The sequence below is a fragment of the Pristis pectinata genome, chromosome 3 (assembly GCF_009764475.1).
Source record: "Pristis pectinata isolate sPriPec2 chromosome 3, sPriPec2.1.pri, whole genome shotgun sequence".
In the NCBI taxonomy this organism is placed as follows: Eukaryota; Metazoa; Chordata; class Chondrichthyes; order Rhinopristiformes; family Pristidae; genus Pristis; species Pristis pectinata.
The window spans coordinates 11,524,667-11,544,404 of NC_067407.1; the positions used below are offsets into that span (position 1 = coordinate 11,524,667).

General features: G+C 43.7%; 1 protein-coding gene across 1 annotated transcript in view; it reads right to left on the bottom strand.

Annotated features, from left to right (window-relative positions):
• LOC127568523 (uncharacterized) overlaps positions 1-19,738 on the bottom strand; it is a 251,819-nt gene that overhangs the window by 44,610 nt on the left and 187,471 nt on the right. Inside the window, exon 6 of the mRNA XM_052012382.1 lies at positions 5,973-6,178. Within this exon, the coding sequence (XP_051868342.1) occupies positions 5,973-6,178 (206 nt within the window). The remainder of the gene's footprint in view (positions 1-5,972; positions 6,179-19,738) is intronic.

Sequence of the window (19,738 nt, forward strand, 5' to 3'; positions counted from 1 at the left end):
CATCATTTCTCTGCTGGCTCTTAGAAAGAGCAGTTCAGTTGATTGCTCTATTTCCCAATAACTCTCTGTATCTCCTCACCTTCCCCTTAGTCTCTTCTGAGGGAACACAAAGAGATTTAAATGTGATGCTCTTTGGAAGAGTACATACACATACCCACTAATGTGTGTCCTTAACTTTCTTTTTGATATGGAGGTTTCACTCATGCCTCATATGCATCATTGCTGACTTCAAGTTAATGATGCACTCACCAGAGGGAATAGTTTTTCTCTCTCTAATCTGACAAAACCTCTCAGTTTAAATTTGTCTTTGATCACCTCTTAACTTTCTTTGCTTCAAAGAGAACAGCTCTAACATTTCCAACCTAACCTGATTGCCTTCATTCTTGGTAAACCCCCCCAGTACTATATACTAAATGCTTCACATCTTTTCCAAAGTAGGGTGCCCAGACTTGTCCACGATACTTTATTTATATTCTGTTCCTCTGTTTACAATCCACACAACCAATTTGCTTTTTTATCTTCCTAATCAACTTGCTAAGCCTCTCTTAAGGGTTTATGGATACCAAAGTCCCTCTTCTCATCCACACTTGCAAAAATTGTCTAAAATGTCTTTTCACGTCATTCTTCACACTTGCTAAATTTGTGTTGGACCTTTTCTATTGCCTTAACTTCTTACTTACTGAATTGAGTCCAAACACAACATTCTGACTCCACTTTTATGAAGTGTTTCTATAAATTTACCGATACATCTCATCTTTTATGTTCCATAACTTCTGCCTTAAAGGTGTTGTCCCATCAACTGTACTCAGTTATGATGTTGCTTTTAAAATTTTGAGAATCTGAAACATCCCCGCCCCCCCCCCCCAACCAATTCTCTTGCTTTCAAACACATCCACTATGGGCGGCACGGTAGTGTAGCGGTTAGCGTAATGCTATTACAGCTCCAGCGACCTGGGTTCAATTCCCACCACTGTCTGTAAGGAGTTTGTATGTTCTCCATGTGTCTGTGTGGGTTTCCTCCGGGTGCTCCCGTTTCCTCCAACATTCCATGCTGTGGGCATGCTGTGGGCATGCTATGTTGGCGTCAGAAGAGTGGCGACACTTGCGGGCTGCCCCCAGAACACTCTACGCAAAAGATGCCTTTCACTGTGTGTTTCGATGTACATGTGACTAATAAATAAATATCTCATATAATATCTTATCTTATTCTAGCATAACATTAGTATCTTTATCAAAATGTTCTACCTCACTATCACAGAAGCTGAATTTTTTGTGGTACATTTTTTGCCAATTCAGCCATAGTTTTAGTATCAGCAGCTTCCTTTGATGCTCAGAACTCAGCAATGATCCTTCTTTCGCTTCAGATTCAGACACAACTTTTTTGAGTCCCATTTCCAGGGCTTTGAAAGGCAACTGATTATATTGTTTACCTTGCTGCAACTGAAGCATTTGTTATTTGGCTTGTATGGAGCATACTAATGACACTAGGATCCTTAGGGCCAAATATCAGGTGCTGTAAATGCTACTAGAATTCATGCCTTGCTTCACGAGCTAATTGCGTGACATATGCTTTTGATGTGCATTGAAGACCTTGGAACTGAACTTCAGAAACATGATTCAATGCACATCACCCATTTAATGTGGCACGTTGGCAGAGCTGCTGGAGCCACAGCCTCACAGTTCCAGAGACCCAGGTTCAATCTTGACCTTGGGGTTTGCATGTTCTCTCTATGACCACATGGGTTTCCTTTGTGTGATCCAGTTTCTACCCACATCCCAAAGACGTGCAGGTTGGTAGGTTAATTGGCCACTGTAAGTTGCCCCTGGGTGAGTGGTAGAATGTGGGGGGAGTCGATGTGGACGTGTGGAGAATATAAAATAGGATTAATGCAGCATTAGTATAAATGGGTGGTTGATGGTTGGCATGGACTCAGTGGGCTGAAGGGCCTGATTCAATGACATATCTCTCTATGACTCTTTGACTCTATCTGAAGATGAATTTTGATCCCTGCAACACTGCTTTGAAAGTGGAACAGATCCAAGGTACCTCTGCATAGCTTTTTGAATCATGTCTCAGCGGATTGTGTCAAAGAGCATGTGAAATCAAAGATCACTTTGCCGTGCGATGACTGGTGTTATATTGGTGAATACAGCAGATCCCGTGGCACACTGCTGGCAGAATCATTGTGTTGGCTTGTGGAATGTTGGCCTGAATACTAGGGGAATGTCCCTCTCTTCCATATGCCTTGAGACTTCAGGCCTTTTGTGCTGGGTTGGATTCCTATTGATGGTCAATAGTGCTCTGAGCACAGTCAACAGCAGTCTCACAGAGAATGCTTTTTCATTTTCTCAAGTTCCTGGTCTTCCTTTTTGCATGTAACATATTTGTATATAAACTCACATGTCCTCGGTTGCTCAGCTCTCCTGTAGGGCAGCCACTCAGATGAAAGTTTCCCTGCTCTCTTTGAATGGGCAAAATAATCACCATCTGCACAGCACTCACTGCAGAGGGCGTCTCATTTTATATGGAAGTGGCTCATCCTGAACAATTCCCACAGGAAGAACACCAGGATATCATGGACTGTTTCCCTGTTACAGCTGGTGTTTTGAGTCAAAGCTGATCAGAAGACTCTGCTCCCAGTCCCAGAATGAAAAGCTTGAGAAAATCCTTGGTAATTCCCAGGGATGGCTGTGTGTTAAATATCCACACTAAAGTTGGGTAATAAGGAAATACCATGCATTCTGTTACATGTGTGCTGAAAGGTTTATCAACTTGCAATATAAATTCCTTTAAGGCCACTAAGGCACATAACAAAATAAAAAAAAACAATCAAGATGCTGAGATGGTGAAGGTCACTAAAATTGACTGTTTTGCTTTGCCCTCTTCAGTGAGTTTTATTTTATCTGGAATGCCATTCACCATTCCAGATCTAAACATTTGGATAATTCTCTGTAGGATTGATAGTGAGAAAGTGTTCCTATTAGTAGAGATGTCCACAACCAGAGTGCATAAATTTACAATGAGGGGAGGGCTTTTAGAGGGGTGAATGAAGAATTTTTTCTCCAAGGGGTGGTTAACATCTGGAGTGCACTGCTTAATGGGGTGATGGAGGTAGGTTTTCCCTCGACAATCAGGAAGTACTTAAATGAGTAACAAACAATCTGCTGGAGGAACTCAGTAGGTCAAGCAGCATCTGTGGGAGGAAAAGAATTGTCAACATTTCGGGTTGAAACCCTGTATCAGGACTGAGTGGAGAGGCGAGATGGCTGGTATAGGGAGGAGAGGGGGAGCAGCGAGAAAGAATTCTGAGGCGATTGGTAGGCTGAGGAGGGGTGTGAGATAAGATAAGATAAGGTATCTTTATTGGTCACACGTACATCAAAACACACAGTGAAATGTATCTTTTTGCTTAGAGTGTTCTGGGAGTAGCCCGCAAGTGTCGCCATGCTTCCAGCGCCAACATAGCATGCCCACAACTTCCTAACCCGTATGTCTTTGGAATATGGGAGGAAACTGGAGCACCTGGAGGAAACCCACGCAGACATGGGGAGAACGTACAAACTCCTTACAGACAGCGGCCGGAATTGAACCCGGGTCGCTGGTGCTGTAATGATGTTACGCTAACCGCTAAACTACTGTGCCTGCAGGGTAGTAATTACTTAAATTAGTATTTGAAATGCCATGCCATAGTCAGCTACAGACCAAATGTTGGAAAATGGGATGAACGTAGATAGGTACTTCCTGGTCAACATGGATATAGTTGCCTAGGGCCGTGTTTCTGTGTTGTATGACTCTACTACCTTATAACTATTGAATACGAAGTGTTTGTTTTTATAATGGTACCCATTACTACTCCTACCACTCCTCCCTTATGGACAACAATCCACCTCCCTACCCCCAAATCCCAGCATCTCTCCCTTCCTCTCTTCCCTGCTTTAAAGTTCCAGGTGTTAGAGAATTGGATTCACTTTGTCATTTTGATATCAAGTGTATACGTCCTTGTCAATTTCATTAAGTGTCAACTCTGTTGATAGTAACTGCTGTTGCTTTGTTAGAAGGAATCTCACTTCAATTACACTAAAAAAACACAATATGGCAATGAAGGAGTAGGATGTTTGCACTGCACACATTCCAGTGACCTGCTTGTGCACTGTCACAAGAGTGCTAATGGTGAGCACATTGTCCCTGTTTTGGTGTGCAGTCAAGTGTGAACAAATCCGACGTGTGCATTGCATTGGATGTTCACTGAAGGTAGGAAATTAAGCAGGTGTAGACTTGTAATGTTCAACAGTCTGGAACAATCTGATAGCTATTAGTGAATTACCTTTTCAAGCAGATTCTAATTCAGCAACAATGTGGCGCGCTTTAGAACCATAGAACAGTACAGCACAATACAGGACCTTCGGCCCATCATGTCGTGCCTACCTTTAAACCTCACCTAAGACTATCTAACCCCTTCCTCCCACATATCCCTCTATCTTAAATTCCTCCATATGTTTATCTAACAATCTCTTGAACTTGACCAACGTATCAGCCTCCACCACTGCCCCAGGCATTCTATGCATCAACCACTCACTGGGTGAAAAACCTCCCTCTGATGTCTCCCTTGAACTTCCCACCCATTACTTTAAATCCATGCCCTCTTGTATTGAGCATTGGTGCCCTGGGAAAGAGGCACTGGCTGTCCACCCTCTCTATTCCTCTTAATATCTTGTACACCTCTATCATGTCTCCCCTCATCCTCCTTCCCTCCAAAGAGTAAAGCCCTAGCTCCCTTAGTCTCTCCTCATAATCCATACTCTCCAATCCAGGCAGCATCCTGGTAAATCTCCTCTGCACACTTTCCAATGCTTCCACATCCTTCCTATAATGAGGCGACCAGAACTGGACACAGTACTCTAAGTGTGGTCTAACCAGAGTTTTGTAGAGCTGCATCATTACCTCAAGGCTCTTAAACTCGATCCCACGACTTATGTAAGCTAACATCCCATAACCTTTCTTAACTACCCTATCCACCTGTGAGGCAACTTTCAGTGATGTGGATATGAACCCCCAGATCCCTCTGCTCCTCCATACTCCCCAGAATCTTGCCAGTAACCTTATAATCTGCCTTGGAGTTTGTTCTTCCAAAGTGTACCACCTCACACTTCTCCAGACTGAACTCCATCTGCCACTTCTCAGCCCAGCTCTGCATCCTACCAATATCCCTCTGTAAGCTTCGACAGCCCTCCACACTATCCACACCACCACCAACCTTTGTGTCATCTGCAAAATTGCTAACCCACCCTTCCACCCCCTCAACTAAGTCATTAATAAATATCACGAAAAGTAGAGGTCCCAGAACTGATCCTTGTGGGACACCACTAGTCACAGCCCTCCAATCTGAATGCACTCCCTCCACTACTACCCTCTGCTTTCTACAGGCAAGCCAATTCTGAATCCACATGGCCAAGCCTCCCTGGATCCCTTGCCCTCTGACCTTCTGAAGAAGCCTACCATGTGTAACCTTGTCAAACGCCTTACTAAAATCCATGTAGACCACATCTACTACACTACCCTCATCAATCTTCCTGGTCACCTCCTCAAAGAACCCTATCAGGCTTGTGAGGCAAGATCTTCCCTTCACAATGCCATGCTGGCTGTCCCTAATCAGTCCATGGTTCTCTAAATGCTCATAGATCTTATCTCTTAGAATCCTTTCTAACAGTTGCCCACCACAGACATAAGGCTCACTGATCTGTAATTCCCTGGACTATCCTTACTACCTTTTTTGACTAAGGGGACAACATTTGCCACCCTCCAATCCTCCAGTACCATTCCCGTGGACAATGAGGACTCAAAGATCCTAGCCAACAGTTCAGCAAGGTTCATGAAGCCATTGGCTAGAAAGGCTTTCAGGAGGGCAGATGCTCGGTGCTTGAGTTAATTTGCAACCTCAAAAACACAGAAGATATTTACTGCTTCTACTCACTTGATCAGCAAGCTCTCTGATATCAGCCCGAAGCAAACAGAAGCAGCTTTGAAGAGAAAGTGAGGTGGCGGGTCAGTGAAGGCAGTCATCATCCTGTACACGGTGAATGGCACGACAGCCATCAGGCCCAAGATTAACGTGAGAATCATCCAGTTCTGCCAACACACTGCAACCAGCTTCCATGCTGAGCCGTTCTGTAAGTGGTACTGCGGACACAGAAAGAGAATGTTACAGTTTGGGTTGCACTGCCAGGAAGAGCAATGAAAGAAAATTCATAAAACGAGGAGAGACCAACAGGGTCCCAGGAATGGGACTAGCCCGAAAGTTCCTTCAAAGAGGAGGCCCAAGCACTTCCTTCCATGTTGCCTCAGTGTACCATTCTACGAAAACAAATCTCTTAATGTGTTGGTTACTTTGAACATAAATAGCCTACAGCCAGAAAAAAACAAGGCAGAGAAACAGCATGGCAATAACTCACATCTGATGACTTGTAATTATTACTGCAATTCATTTTGCAAAGTTCAAATAAAATTATAGCTGAAAGTACATATTGGTTTACTCAACAACTCTGCTGGCTATAAATCTTTCCAAATGCTATCTTATGAGAAAATAGGGTAACTATTAAACATGCAACTGTGTGTGCACCCTTATATATTATTAAACCAGCAAGGATGGTCTTTATTATATATTGTATTTATACTCCATAGTATGCACATCTCCAGCAAAGACTTTCAATCTGTTTCTGCAGATATTGTTGTATATTAATCCATATTTTACAATGGAATTATGTTTGTTGTCTTCTGCTTCACAAGGTGAGGATGATTCAAAGTACAGATCAATAAACACCATCCAACTTTTACTAAATTGTCCAATATAATTTTCTAAAAGCCAGCAGCAATGTATTACTTAGTTTAACTCAACACATAGTGGATGTTCATTTTCTCATTTCTGCCCACGTTGATTCTGAAATTATTTAAAGAGAGAACATTTTTACATTTTTTGCCCAGTTTCTCACTTGTTGAGCTCTGATTTCTTCCAAATTTTATGTGCCTAATTTCCTTCCCTGCCATCGCATGTGTCCTCAGCTGCCATGGTTCCAAGCTCTGGAATTCCTTCCCTAAACCTTTCTACCTTTCACTTTTGAAAGCTCTCTAATACTCATCTCTTTAACCTATTGCTTCCTTATGTGTCTCGGTCTCAAGTGTTTCTGAGATTGCTCCTCTGAGCCTCTATGGAATGCTTTACCTGCCCAATACATTGACTGAGAGTGGAGTGGCAAGACATCCAGCATGCTTCTATGGCCACACGACCCTTCACGTGCAAGCCTACAGAGCACCTGAAGACTATTCAGCCAAGGCAGACCCAACGTTTACAAGCAGCGGTGAAAAAACAGTGCTGGTGATCCCTGTGGCAAGGACCTCCAGTTGCTGTTTGGCATCAGTTAAGATGGTTCCTTGGCATCTAGCAGCTGTTAGAAACATGGAAAAACTACAGCACAATTCAGGCCCTTCTGCCCACAAAGCTGTGCCGAACATGTCCCTACCCTAGAAATTACTAGGCTTACCCATAGCCCTCTATTTTTCTCAGCTCCATGTACCTATCCAACAGTCGCTTAAAAGACCCTATCGTATCCGCCTCCACCACCATTGCCGACAGCCCATTCCACGCGCTCACCACTCTCTGAGTAAAAAACTTACCCCTGACATCTCCTCTATACCTACTCCCCAGCACCTTAAACCTATGTCCTCTCGTGGCTACCATTTCAGCCCTGGGGAAAACCCTCTGACTATCTACCCAATCAATACCTCTCATCATCTTATATACCTCTATCAGGTCCCCCCTCATCCTCCGTCGCTCCAAGGAGAAAAGGCCGAGTTCCCTCAACCTGCTTTCATAAGGCATGCTCCACATTCTAGGCAGCATCCTTGTAAATCTCCTCTGCACCCTCTCTATGGCTTCCACATCTTCCCTGTCGTGAGGTGACCACAACTGAGCACAGTACTCCAAGTGGGGTCTGACCAGGGACCTATACAGCTGCAACATTACCTCTCGGCTCCTAAATTCAATTCCCCGATTGATGAAGGACAATACACCATATGCCTTCTTAACCACAGAGTCAACCTGCGCAGCCGCTTTGAGCGTCCTATGGACTCGGACCCCAAGATCCCTCTGATCCTCCACACTGCCAAGAGTCCTACCATTAAGACTATAATCTGCCATCATATTTGACCTACTGAAATGAAGCACTTCACACTTATCTGGGTTGAACTGCATCTGCCACTTCTCAGCCCAACTTTGCATCCGATCTATGTCCCGCTGTAACCTCTGACAGCCCTCCAAACTATCCACAACACCCCCAACCTTCATGTCATCTGCAAACTTACTAACCCACCCCTCCACTTCCTCATCCAGGTCGTTTATAAAAATCACAAAGAGCAAGGGTCCCAGTACAGATCCCTGAGATACGCCACTGGTCACCGACCTCCACTCAGAATACGACCCTTCAACAACTACTCTTTGCCTTTGTGGGCCAGTCAGTTCTGGATCCACATTGCAATGTCCCCTTGGATCCCGTGTCTCCTTACTTTCCCAATAAGCCTTGCATGGGGTACCTTATCAAACGCCTTGCTGAAATCCATATACACTACATCTACTGCTCTCCCTTCATCGATGTGTTTAGTCACATCCTCAAAAAATTCAATTAGGCTCGTAAGGCAGGACCTGCCTTTGACAAAGCCATGCTGACTATTCCTAATCATATTATACCTCTCCAAATGTTCATAAATCCTGCCTCTCAGGATCTTCTCCATCAGCTTACCAACCACTGAGGTAAGACTCACCAGTCTATAATTCGCTGGGCTATCCCTACTCCCCTTCTTGAATAAGGGAACAACATCCGCAACACCCCAATCTTCCGGAACCTCTCCCATCTCCATCGACGATGCAAAGATCATTGTCAGAGGCTCTGCAATCTCTTCCCTCACCTCCCACAGCAGCCTGGGGTACATCTCATCCCGTCCCGGTGACTTATCCAACTTGATGCTTTCCAAAAGTTTCAGTACCTCCTCTTTCCTAATATCTACATGCTTAAGCTTTTCAGCCTGCTGCAAATCCCCACTACAAGTCCCCACTACAATCCCCCAGATCTTTTTCCATAGTGAATACTGACGTAAAGTATTCATTAAGTACCTCCGCCATTTCTTCCGGATCCATACACACTTTCTCATTGCTGCACTTGATAGGCCCTATCCTTTTGCATCTTATCCTCTTGCTCTTCACATACTTGTAGAAAGCCTTGGGGTTTTCCTTAATCCTGCCCACCAAGGCCTTCTCATGCCCCTTCTGTCTCTCCTAATCTCCTTCTTAAACTCCTTCCAATTAGCTTTATACTCTTCCAGATCTCTAACATTACCTAGCTCTCTGTACCTTTTGTAAGCTTTTCTTTTCCATTTGACTAGATTTATTATAACCTTTGTACACCATGGTTCCTGTATCCTCTCGTGACCCCCCGTCTCATCGGAACATACCTATGCAGAACTCCACACAAATATCCCTGAATATTTGCCACATTTCTTCCATACTTTTCCCTGAGAACATCTGTTCCCAATTTAATCTTCCAGTTTCCTGCCTGAGAGCCTCATAATTCCCTTTACTCCAAGTAAACGTCTTTCTAGTCTGTCTGTTCCTATCTCCCTCCAGTGCTAATGTAAAGGAGATAGAATTATGATCACTGTCACCAAAATGTTCACCCACTGTGAGATCTGACACCTGACCAGGTTCATTTCCCGATACCAAATCAAGCACAGCCTCTCCTCTTGTAGGTCTATCTACATACTGTGTCAAGAACCCTTCCTAAACACACCTAACAAACTCCACCCCATCTAAACCCCTCACTGTCTGGAGATGCCAATCGATGTTCAGGAAATTAAAATCCCCCATCACAACAACTCTGTTATTCTCACACCTTTCTAGGATCTGCTTCCCTATCTGCTCCTCAATATCCTTGTTACTATTGGGCGGCCTATAAATAACACCCAGTAAGGTTATTGACCCCTTCCTGTTACTAACCTCTACCCACAGAGACAACGTAGACAGTCCCTCCACGACATCCACTTTTTCCGCAGCCGTGACACTATCTCTGATCAACAGTGCCACTCCCCCACCGCTCTTGCCTCCCTCCCTGTCCTTCCTGAAACATCTAAAACCCGACACCTGAAGCAACCATTCCAGTCCCTGAGCCATCCAAGTCTCTGTAATGGCCACCACATCATAGCTCCAAGTATCGATCCAAGCTCTAAACTCATCCGCCTTGTTCACGACACTCCTTGCGTTAAAATAGACACATCTCAAGCCTGTCTGAACACGTCCCTTCTCTATCACCTGCCTATCGTACCTACTACTAGCTTTCTCTATTTGAGATCCAAACACCTCTTCCCCAGTCTCTCCAGTTCGGATCCCACCCCCCAACAATTCTAGTTTAAACTCTCCCCAGTAGCTTTAGCAAACCTCCCCGCCAGGATATTGGTCCCCCTGGGATTCAAGTGCAACCCGTCCTCTTTGAACAGGTCATACCTGCCCCAAAAGAGGCCCCAATGATCCAGAAATCTGAATCCCTGATCCTTACTCCAATCCCTCAACCACGCATTTAACCTCCTCCTCATTCTGTTCCTATACCCACTGTCACTTAGCACAGGCAGTAATCCGGAAATGAGTACCTTTGAGGTCCTGCTTCTCAACTTCCTTCCTAATTCTTTATAGTCTTTTTTCAGGACCTCATTCCTTTCCCTACCTATGTCGTTGGTACCAATATGTACCACAACCTCTGGCTGTTCTCCATCCTCCTTCAGGATATCTTGGACGCGATCTGAAACATCCCGGAACCTGGCACCTGGGAGGCAAACTACCTTCCGAGTTTCTTTCCTGCGTCCACAGAATCGCTTGTCTGCCCACCTAACCATAGAGTTCTCCATCACTAGTGCCCTCCTCACTCTTTCCCTACCCTTCTGAGCCACAGGGCCAGACTCTGTGCCAGGGAAACTGCCATTGTTGCTTCCCCCAGGTAGGCTGTCTCCCCCAACAGCACTCAAGCAGGAGTACTTATTGTCAAGGGGTACAGCCACAGGGGTACTCTCAGGTACCTGACTCTTCCCCTTCCCCTTCCCCCTCCTGACTGTGACCCACTTGCCTGACTCCCGTGGTCCCGGTGTGACCACCTGCCTATAACTCCTTTCTATCACCTCCTCATTCTCCCTGACCAGATGAAGGTATTCGAGCTGCATCTCTAGTTCCCTAACATGGTCCCTCAGGAGCTGCAGCTCGACACACCTGGTGCAGATGTAGCCCTCCCGGAGGCAGGGAGGCTCCGGGAACTCCCACATCTGACACCTAGTACAGGAAACCGCACTCATACCCCTTCCTTAACTCAAGTCACCTCCCTTTCCTCGCCCCTTTACGCCGAAGCCCCTTGAGCCAAAGCCCGAAACACTCTGCTCCCTCTCACTCAGCTGCCCGCTCCGACGCTGCCCACTGGATATGGCGGTTTGCTTTTTAAACTCCCCGCGCCTTACCTGCTGATGTCACACACCTGCGCAGTCCAGTCCCCACTATTCCCAATAAAAACTTATCTAAAAACTTATAAAAAAGAACCTTATAACACTAAACCTTATAATAAAAACCCTATACAAAAAATAGAAGAAAAACTTATCTGTCCTGAAGTCCCGACGTCTGCCGAAGTGAAACCCACGAAACCTTGACTGAACACCAATTGAATCATGGAAACAGAAAAAAATGGGAGCAGGCCTAGGGCATTCAGCCCCAGGAGCCTGTTTTTCCATTCAGTGATTACGGCTGATTCTCTATCTCAAAACCATATTTCTGTTCTATCTCCATTCCCCTTGATGCCTTTTGCATTTAGAAATCTATTCACCTTCTTAAATCTATTCAGCAACTTGGCTTCCTTCTACTTTTATGGGGGGGGGATTCCTCAGGGTCACCACTCCCTGAATGGAGACATTTTCCTCATCTCACTCCAAGACGACTTACCTGATACCCTGAGACGGTGAGGCCTGGTTTTGCACCCCTGTCTCACAGCTAGTGGAAACATCCTCCCTACATCCTGACTGCCAAACCCTGTCAGAGGTTTGTGCTTTTCAATGTAATCTTGTCTCATTTCTCTAAACTCTAGAGAATACAGGGCTAGTCAACCCAATCTCTCTTCATACAACAGTCGTACCGTCTGAGGAACCTTTGTGCCACTCTCTTTATGACAAGTATCGACTTTCTTTGGTAACCAAAACTGCAGACAATACTCCAGTGTGGTCTCACCAAGGCCATGAATAATCGCAGTAAGACCTCCTTGCTTCTGTACTCAAAACTTCTAGCCAAGAGGGCCAAAAATTCAAATGAACAACATCCCAGGAATGAGAAAGTACTATTTTTAATTAAGATCTTAAATGATTTACAGAACACTGATTAAAGATTGGAGCATATGTTTATGATTTATTGGAGCAGCTGAAGTATAAATGCTTTTATAAAAAATTAAATTTTTTTTAAAAATCCATTTTATTTGGAAAATTTTTATGGGAGAATTAAATAACCTTAGCAATGACGTGAAAAGAATTTGATAAACAACAATAATGGCTTTAAGTGCCATGAAAATTTCAACTTAAAACTCGTGTAATAATTCTCAATGTTGTCAGAATACAATTCACCGGGTCTCAGCACCTGAACTTCACGTCAATTCAAGTGATACATTTTGGTTCCAGTGGAAAAGGCTGTAGGAGAGAGCCAAATCACTGACATTGAGATTCGTAGTATTTATGTCTACATGGGAATCCTGAGGTTGCTGTCATGTTTACTGAGTATTGGTGGCAAAAGCCAATACCACGGCAAATACCAGGCTAAGGTATTGTGACAAAGCATGATAATGACTGCTTTAATGTAAGGTGGGGGTGTCATTAGGCCCTAAGCAGGAGGGGGGGAGAGTGTCACAGAGGCATTTAATCATACAACATGGAAACAGGCCATTCGGCCCAACTCCGACCACTCTTCACAATATTAGTCCCATCTCCAGGCACTTGGTCCATAATCTTCTATGCCTGGGTGATTCAAGTTCTCAGCTAGACTCTTCTTAAATGCTGTCAGCAACCCAGCTTCAACCACTCTCTCAAGCAATGCATTTCAAGTACTTGGTCCTCTCTGGATGAAGAAGGTCTCCCTCATGTCCACTTTAAGTCTTTTCCCTCTTGCTAAATCTGTGTCCTCTACTTATATCTACCTCTGATATAGGGAAGAGTTTCCTGAAGTCTACCCTATCTACACCCCTCATAACTTTATATACCTCAATCATGTGTCTCCCTGACCTCTTTTACTCCAGGAAGAATAGACCTAGTCTCTTCTCTTAAGTAAAACGCTGCATCCCAGGCAACATCCTGGCGAATCTCCTCTGCACCCTCTCCAGCGCAATCATTTCCTCCCTATAGCATGGTGACTGGAACTCCACACAGTACTCCAGTTGAAGTCTGACCAAGGTTTTATAAAGTTGGTATTGGTAATGGTTTATTATTGTCACTTGTACTGAGGTACAGTGAAAAACTTGTCTTGCATACCGATCATACAGGTCAATTCATTACACAGTGCATTGAGGTAGTACAGGGTAAAAACAATAACAGAATGCAGAGTAAAGTGTCACAGCTACAGAGAAAGTGCAGTGCAGGTAGACAATAAGGTGCAAGGTCAAACAAGGTAGATTGTGAGGTCAAGAGTCCATCTCATCGTATAAGGGAACTGTTCAATAGTCTTATCACAGTGGGGTAGAAGCTGTCCTTGAGCCTGGTGGTACGTGCCCTCAGGCTCCTGTATCTTCTGCCTGATGGGAGAGGGAAGAAGAGAGAATGACCCAGGTGGGTGGGGTCTTTGATTATGCTGACTGCTTCACCAAGGCAGTGAGACCTATAGTTGGAGCATAACCTCCCTACTTCTGTATTCAATGCCCCAACTAATAATGACCAGTATCCCTTATGCCCTCCTAACCATGTTTTCTATCTGTGTTGTTACCTTCAAGGACTTGTACTCCAAGATCCCTCTGTTCCTCAATACTCCCTTAGACCCTATGTCACATATGTCCAAGCTTCACTGGTGCTCCCAAAATGTATCGCCTCATATTTAACTGGATTAAACTGCATCTGCCATTTTTCAGCCCAATTCACCAAAACATCAATGTCTCTCTGCAGTTTAAGATTACCTTCCACACTATCAACAACTCTACCAATCTTTGAGTCATCCATGGACTTACTGACCATACCTCCCACATCCACATCCAAGATGTTAGATATTAGATAGATATTTATTTATTAGTCACATGTACATCGAAACCCACAGTGAAATGCATCTTTTTGCATTACTAAGAATGTGCTGGGGGCAGCCCACAAGTGTATCCATTCTTTCCGGTGCCAACATAGCATGCCCACAGCTCCTAACTTGTAAGTCTTTGGAATGTGGGGGAAACCAGAGCACCCAGAGGAAACCCACGCAGACATGGGAAGAACGTACAAACTCCTTACAGACAGCAGTGGGAATTGAACCTGGGCCACTGGCGCTGTAATAGAGTTATGCTAACTGCTACACTACTGTGCCTCTGTTGTAATATATGTGAACATATATTACAAACTGCAAGAGTCCCAGAACCACTCATTGTGGATACTACTAGTTACAGGTATTCTAATTGCAAAGATAATCCCCTGCCATCTACATCAATGATGCTGAGGTCAAGAGGGTTGAGAGCTTCAAGTTCCTAGGAGTGAACATTACCAATAGCCTGTCCTGGTCCAACCATGTAGACGCCACCGCCAAGAAAGCTCACCAGCACCTCTACTTCCTCAGGAGGCTGAAGAAATTTGGCATGTCCCCTTTGACACTCACCAACTTTTATCGATGCACCATAGAAAGCATCCTATCTGGATGCATCACGGCATGGTATGGCAACTGCTCTGCCCGGGACCGCAAGAATCTGCAGAGAGTTATGGACACAGCTCAGCACATCACAGAAACCAGCCTCCCTTCCATGGACTCTGTCTACACTTTTTGCTTCTTCGGTAAAGCAGCCAGCATAATCAAAGATGCCACCCACCCCGGACATTCTCTCTTCTCCCCTCTCCCATCGGGCAGAAGATACAAAAGCCTGAAAGCACGTACCACCAGGCTCAAGGACAACTTCTATCATGCTGTTATAAGACTATTGAACGGTTCCCTAGTATGATAAGATGGACTCTTGACCTCACAATCTGCTTCATTACGACCTTTTACCTTATTGTCTGCCTGCACTGCACTTCCTCTGTAGCTGTGACACTTTACTCTGCATTCTGTATTGTTTTACCTTGTACCTCAATGCACTGTGTAATGAATCGATCTGTATGAACGGTACACAAGACAAGTTTTTCACTGTACCTCAGTATAAGTGACAATAATAAACCAATTTCAATTCCAATTCTGTCACCCTCAGTCTCCTATTGCTGTGCCAATTTTGGATCCAGTTTGCCAGCTTGCCCTGGATCCCATGGGTGCTAACCTTTTGAACCAGTCTCCCATGTGGGACCTTGTCAAATGCCTTATTAAAGCCATTGTAAATCACATTACTGCCCTGCCCTCATCGTTACACCTTTGTTAGCTCTTCAAAGAATTCAATCAAGTTCGTCAGACAGGACCTGCACTTGGTGGTCTCCGATCAGTCCCTGCCTTTCCAAATGATCATTAATTATGGCTTCTGCTTTTACCTTCAACAGTTGTAGGCTTTTGGCATCCAACTGTAAACCAAGATGCATTAACAGGAATGCATTGCCTTAGTGGATGATGGTGGAACGTATTCTCACAACATTTAACATGTATCAATGTGACCACTTTGCCAAGTCATAGGAGGCTGTGGACCAAGTGCTGGTAAATTGGATTAACATTTGGATGTGGTGTGCCAGAGGGCCTATTTCTGTGCTGTGTGCCTCCAAGATTATGACACTAATATAGTTAAATCTGGAATTAAAGGGTGGCTGTTATGCTATACCCATTCTTAGAATTTAGTTCTATTTCCTATGGCTCTCTAACTGGCACAACATTGAGCACAGAGCTAACCTGCACAAGGCTGTTTTTCCCTTTGTTTCATCCTCCACCTGGTTTGTACACAAGAATTCCCTTCAGAAAAAATCTTTATGTGCTTCCTCCAACAGAGATTAAAAGTGTGGATTCCTCCTGATGTTTCAACATCATTTAATTAGTGCCCTAAATTCATTTGAAATGCACACTGCGCGTGGTAGGCTGTTGTCCATGAATTAGTTTCTATGTGGCAAGTGCCGTCAAGCTATCTGTGATTCTTTAATGTATTAGCCAGCCCCCTGTAATGGCTCACTGATAACTGAATGCATCTATCTTCATTACCTGGTCATTGCTGTTTCGGCTTGCTCTGCTGCTCGTAAAGGACATGTGTGTGTTTGAACAGCACGATCAAACCAGCATCCCGAGCAGATTCAGAACTTTCACTCATTTATTCTTGACTTCTCTTAATTACAGTTTTATTAAAAATGCAATCGTTCATGATGACATATTCCCGGGAAGTGGGTTGTTGCTCACAGGGAGAGATTCACTTCATTTCTGGGTTGTCTGTGGAACCTTATCAGCATGAAATAGTGCACCAAGGCTGAATATTTTTATATTATATATACACACATACACTATGGAAGATAAAACTCTCTTAACATCATTGGTACCTACAGATAGTATAGTTTTTTTTAGATATTAATGGAAACAAGGAATATAGGGATAGAATGGGAAGTGAACCTGAGGCTCAGGATCTGCTATGATTAACTACAGCCTTAAAGGGCCATATATTCATGGGATTCTAGATCACATGTCAAGCACCTCTGATGAGTATCATACTAAGAACATCTGAACAACAGTTTCTGTTTCTATTAACACTGAATCAGACAGCACTGTCAATTTTCACATTGAGACCTCAACTGTTTCTTTTGTGCAATTCTGGTCGCCTCACTATAGGAAGGATGTCGAGGCTTTAGAGAGGGTGCAGAGGAGGTTTACTAGGATGCTGGCTGGATTAGAGGGCATGTGCTATCAGGAGCGGCTGGACAAACTTGGGCTCTTTTCTCTGGCGTGGCAGAGGCTGAGGGGTGATCTGTTGGAAGTGTATAAAATTATGAGGGGCATAGATAAGGTGAACAAGCAATATCTTTTTCCCATTATTGAGTGATCCAATAGCGGAGGGCATGCATTTAAGGTGGGAGGGGATAGGTTCAGAACAGATGTGAGGGGTAAGTGTTTTAGTCAGAGAGTGGCGGGTGGCCTGGAATGCGTTGCCTGATAGGGTGGTGGAGGCAAATTCATTGGGGGCTTTTAAGAGGGGCTTGGATGGGCACATGAATGAGAGGAAAATGTAGGGATATGGGCATTCTGTAGGTAGGAGGGATTAGCTATATCGGCACAACATTGTGGGCCGAAGGGCCTGTTCTGTGCTGTACTGTTCTATGTTCTATGTTTCCACAGGGAATGACGTGGAACTGTTTTAAGGGTTATGGCAGGTCACTAAGTCCAGATCTTCTGATAACACATATTAAGTATGGAGGCGGTGATAATGTAAGTTAATGTGATGGGATTAGCCCTAAAACAATGGCTTTTGTTTCACACTCACTAACATATTTGTTGTCCTCAAAAATGCCTCATGATGTCATGGGTCACGTCTTTTAAGGGGTTGATGTTGTCCCAGGGAGTGCCAGCAGCTGAGTAGATTTTTACTTATTTTTACTTTTTAGCTAATTTACCTTAATATTATCACGTGCTCATGAACCCTGATCTTTGTGACCCCACCAGCCACTCCCAACTTCATTGAGGAGGTCATTAACCCTACTTTGGGAACCACTGTCTTCGAATATCTAAAGCCATTAAAAGTTTCACCACAACTTTCCTCTCAATCCATAGTGCTTTCACTTCGTTGCATCTTAGAATGTCTTCTACCCAACCTCCTAAATCTAAACTAGTGGAAATTAATAATTGAAGTTACATCAAGCTTTTGTTCAGATATTTAACTGACAGGCAATCCTTGCTACAATAGCCCAACCAACCCAGTGCTACCTGTTAGTTCTCAGTGGCTATGGATATTGGCTATGGCTGAGGGAAAATATTGCTTCTGAGTTAGAAGGTTGTGTATTCTATCTCCACTCTAGGGCAGCTTGAGAACATAATCTGAGATGACATTCGACTGAGGAAACCCATTCTTCACCCTCAATAAAATATGTGTACACATATAAGCCTTGGAGGAACTACCTTATGGATGAGATGTTAAGCAGTGCTCAACAAATGAAAGTTCTTTCCCTCCTTCATTCTAACCCAAGTCACATCAGGAAAATATCTTTTGAAGAGGATGTATCCTTCACGGGAGTTTGGTGGGTTGGGTGAATAGGAGGTGTAGGATAAAGCTCTTCAAAGTTAATTTAAAACATAGCCCCAGGATAAACTCATTCTCAAATATGTAATTTGAGAATAGTATATGGATGCAAAAAAAAGTCATTTTGCAAACTGGGTTGACAACCTGCCAAAATGTGTAAGAAGTTACGAGAGCAGTTTTATGAAAACCAACATTCAGTATGTCAGAGAGTATTAAATAAATAACAAGATTTCAACAGGCTGGTATGTATGCATTTACATGAACAGGCTTCAGCCATAATTCTTTTTTAATATATTACTGTCTTTATGGCCCAGTAGGTCAAGGCAACTATTAAGAGGTCAAAAACTCCGCCAACAAGCTACAGTATCCACGGAAGGAATGTAATTATATTTTTGTTAAATTCTTGACAGAGAAAGAAAGTCAAGCAAACCTTTTTTGACCTGTAAAAGCTCTGAGACTGAGAGGAACATGAGATCATAGACAAATTAGAGGTGGTTTCGGTAATTTGGAACTAAGTGCAAGTTAGGCATCAGGTAGCATCTTTCCCGTTTAATCTCTGACACACACCAAAATGCAGTTGGTTAAATGTAATACTCTGAGCAAAGTTCCACATGTGACGGAGATAGCAGTTAATAACAAAATAATTTCCTTTAAAGATATCAGAAAGATTGCTGTGATGTCATGTCACAATCTTTCTGTTTACCCCTTTATTTTTCTGAAACATTCGGGTAGATTTTTTTTCTGTCAGATAGAAAGTGGATCTTTCTTTTTGCTGATGACTTTGTTTAATTTCCGCAAGAGTGGGCAACTTTCAAACGTCAAGAGGTTCCTTCTGGAGAATGGGTTTCAGGTAGCTTTCTTCCAAATCTCTTGTGCAGCATTAAGAATATAATGTTCTACTGATATCCTCTGGTCTCCCTCAATGACTTTTGTAAAGTGGTAGCATTTGGCCAAAGCCAAAGTCAAAAAAATCTTGGGAGAGTGCAAGCCAACCTCCAGTAAGAGACGATCAACAGAAAAAGTCAAAATGAGTCAAATGCAGCGTCAAAGCAAATTCTGAAAATGACTTGATTCCTGAATAGGAGTCAAGAGAAAGTGACTAGAATAGATGGCCTGGGCTTAGTGGGTCACACTCTCTCTTCTAGGTAACATCCTACTTCAGAAGTCTGATTCCAAAATCCAGGCTGCAAATTAAGTTCGTCACTGAGGGAATACTGCAGAGCTGGAGGTGCCGACTTTCAGGTAAAACGTGGCCTGTATGTTGAAAAAGAGCAGGGGAAGTGCACGTGTACTGGCCATAATTTTACCCCTCAGGCAAAATCAATGG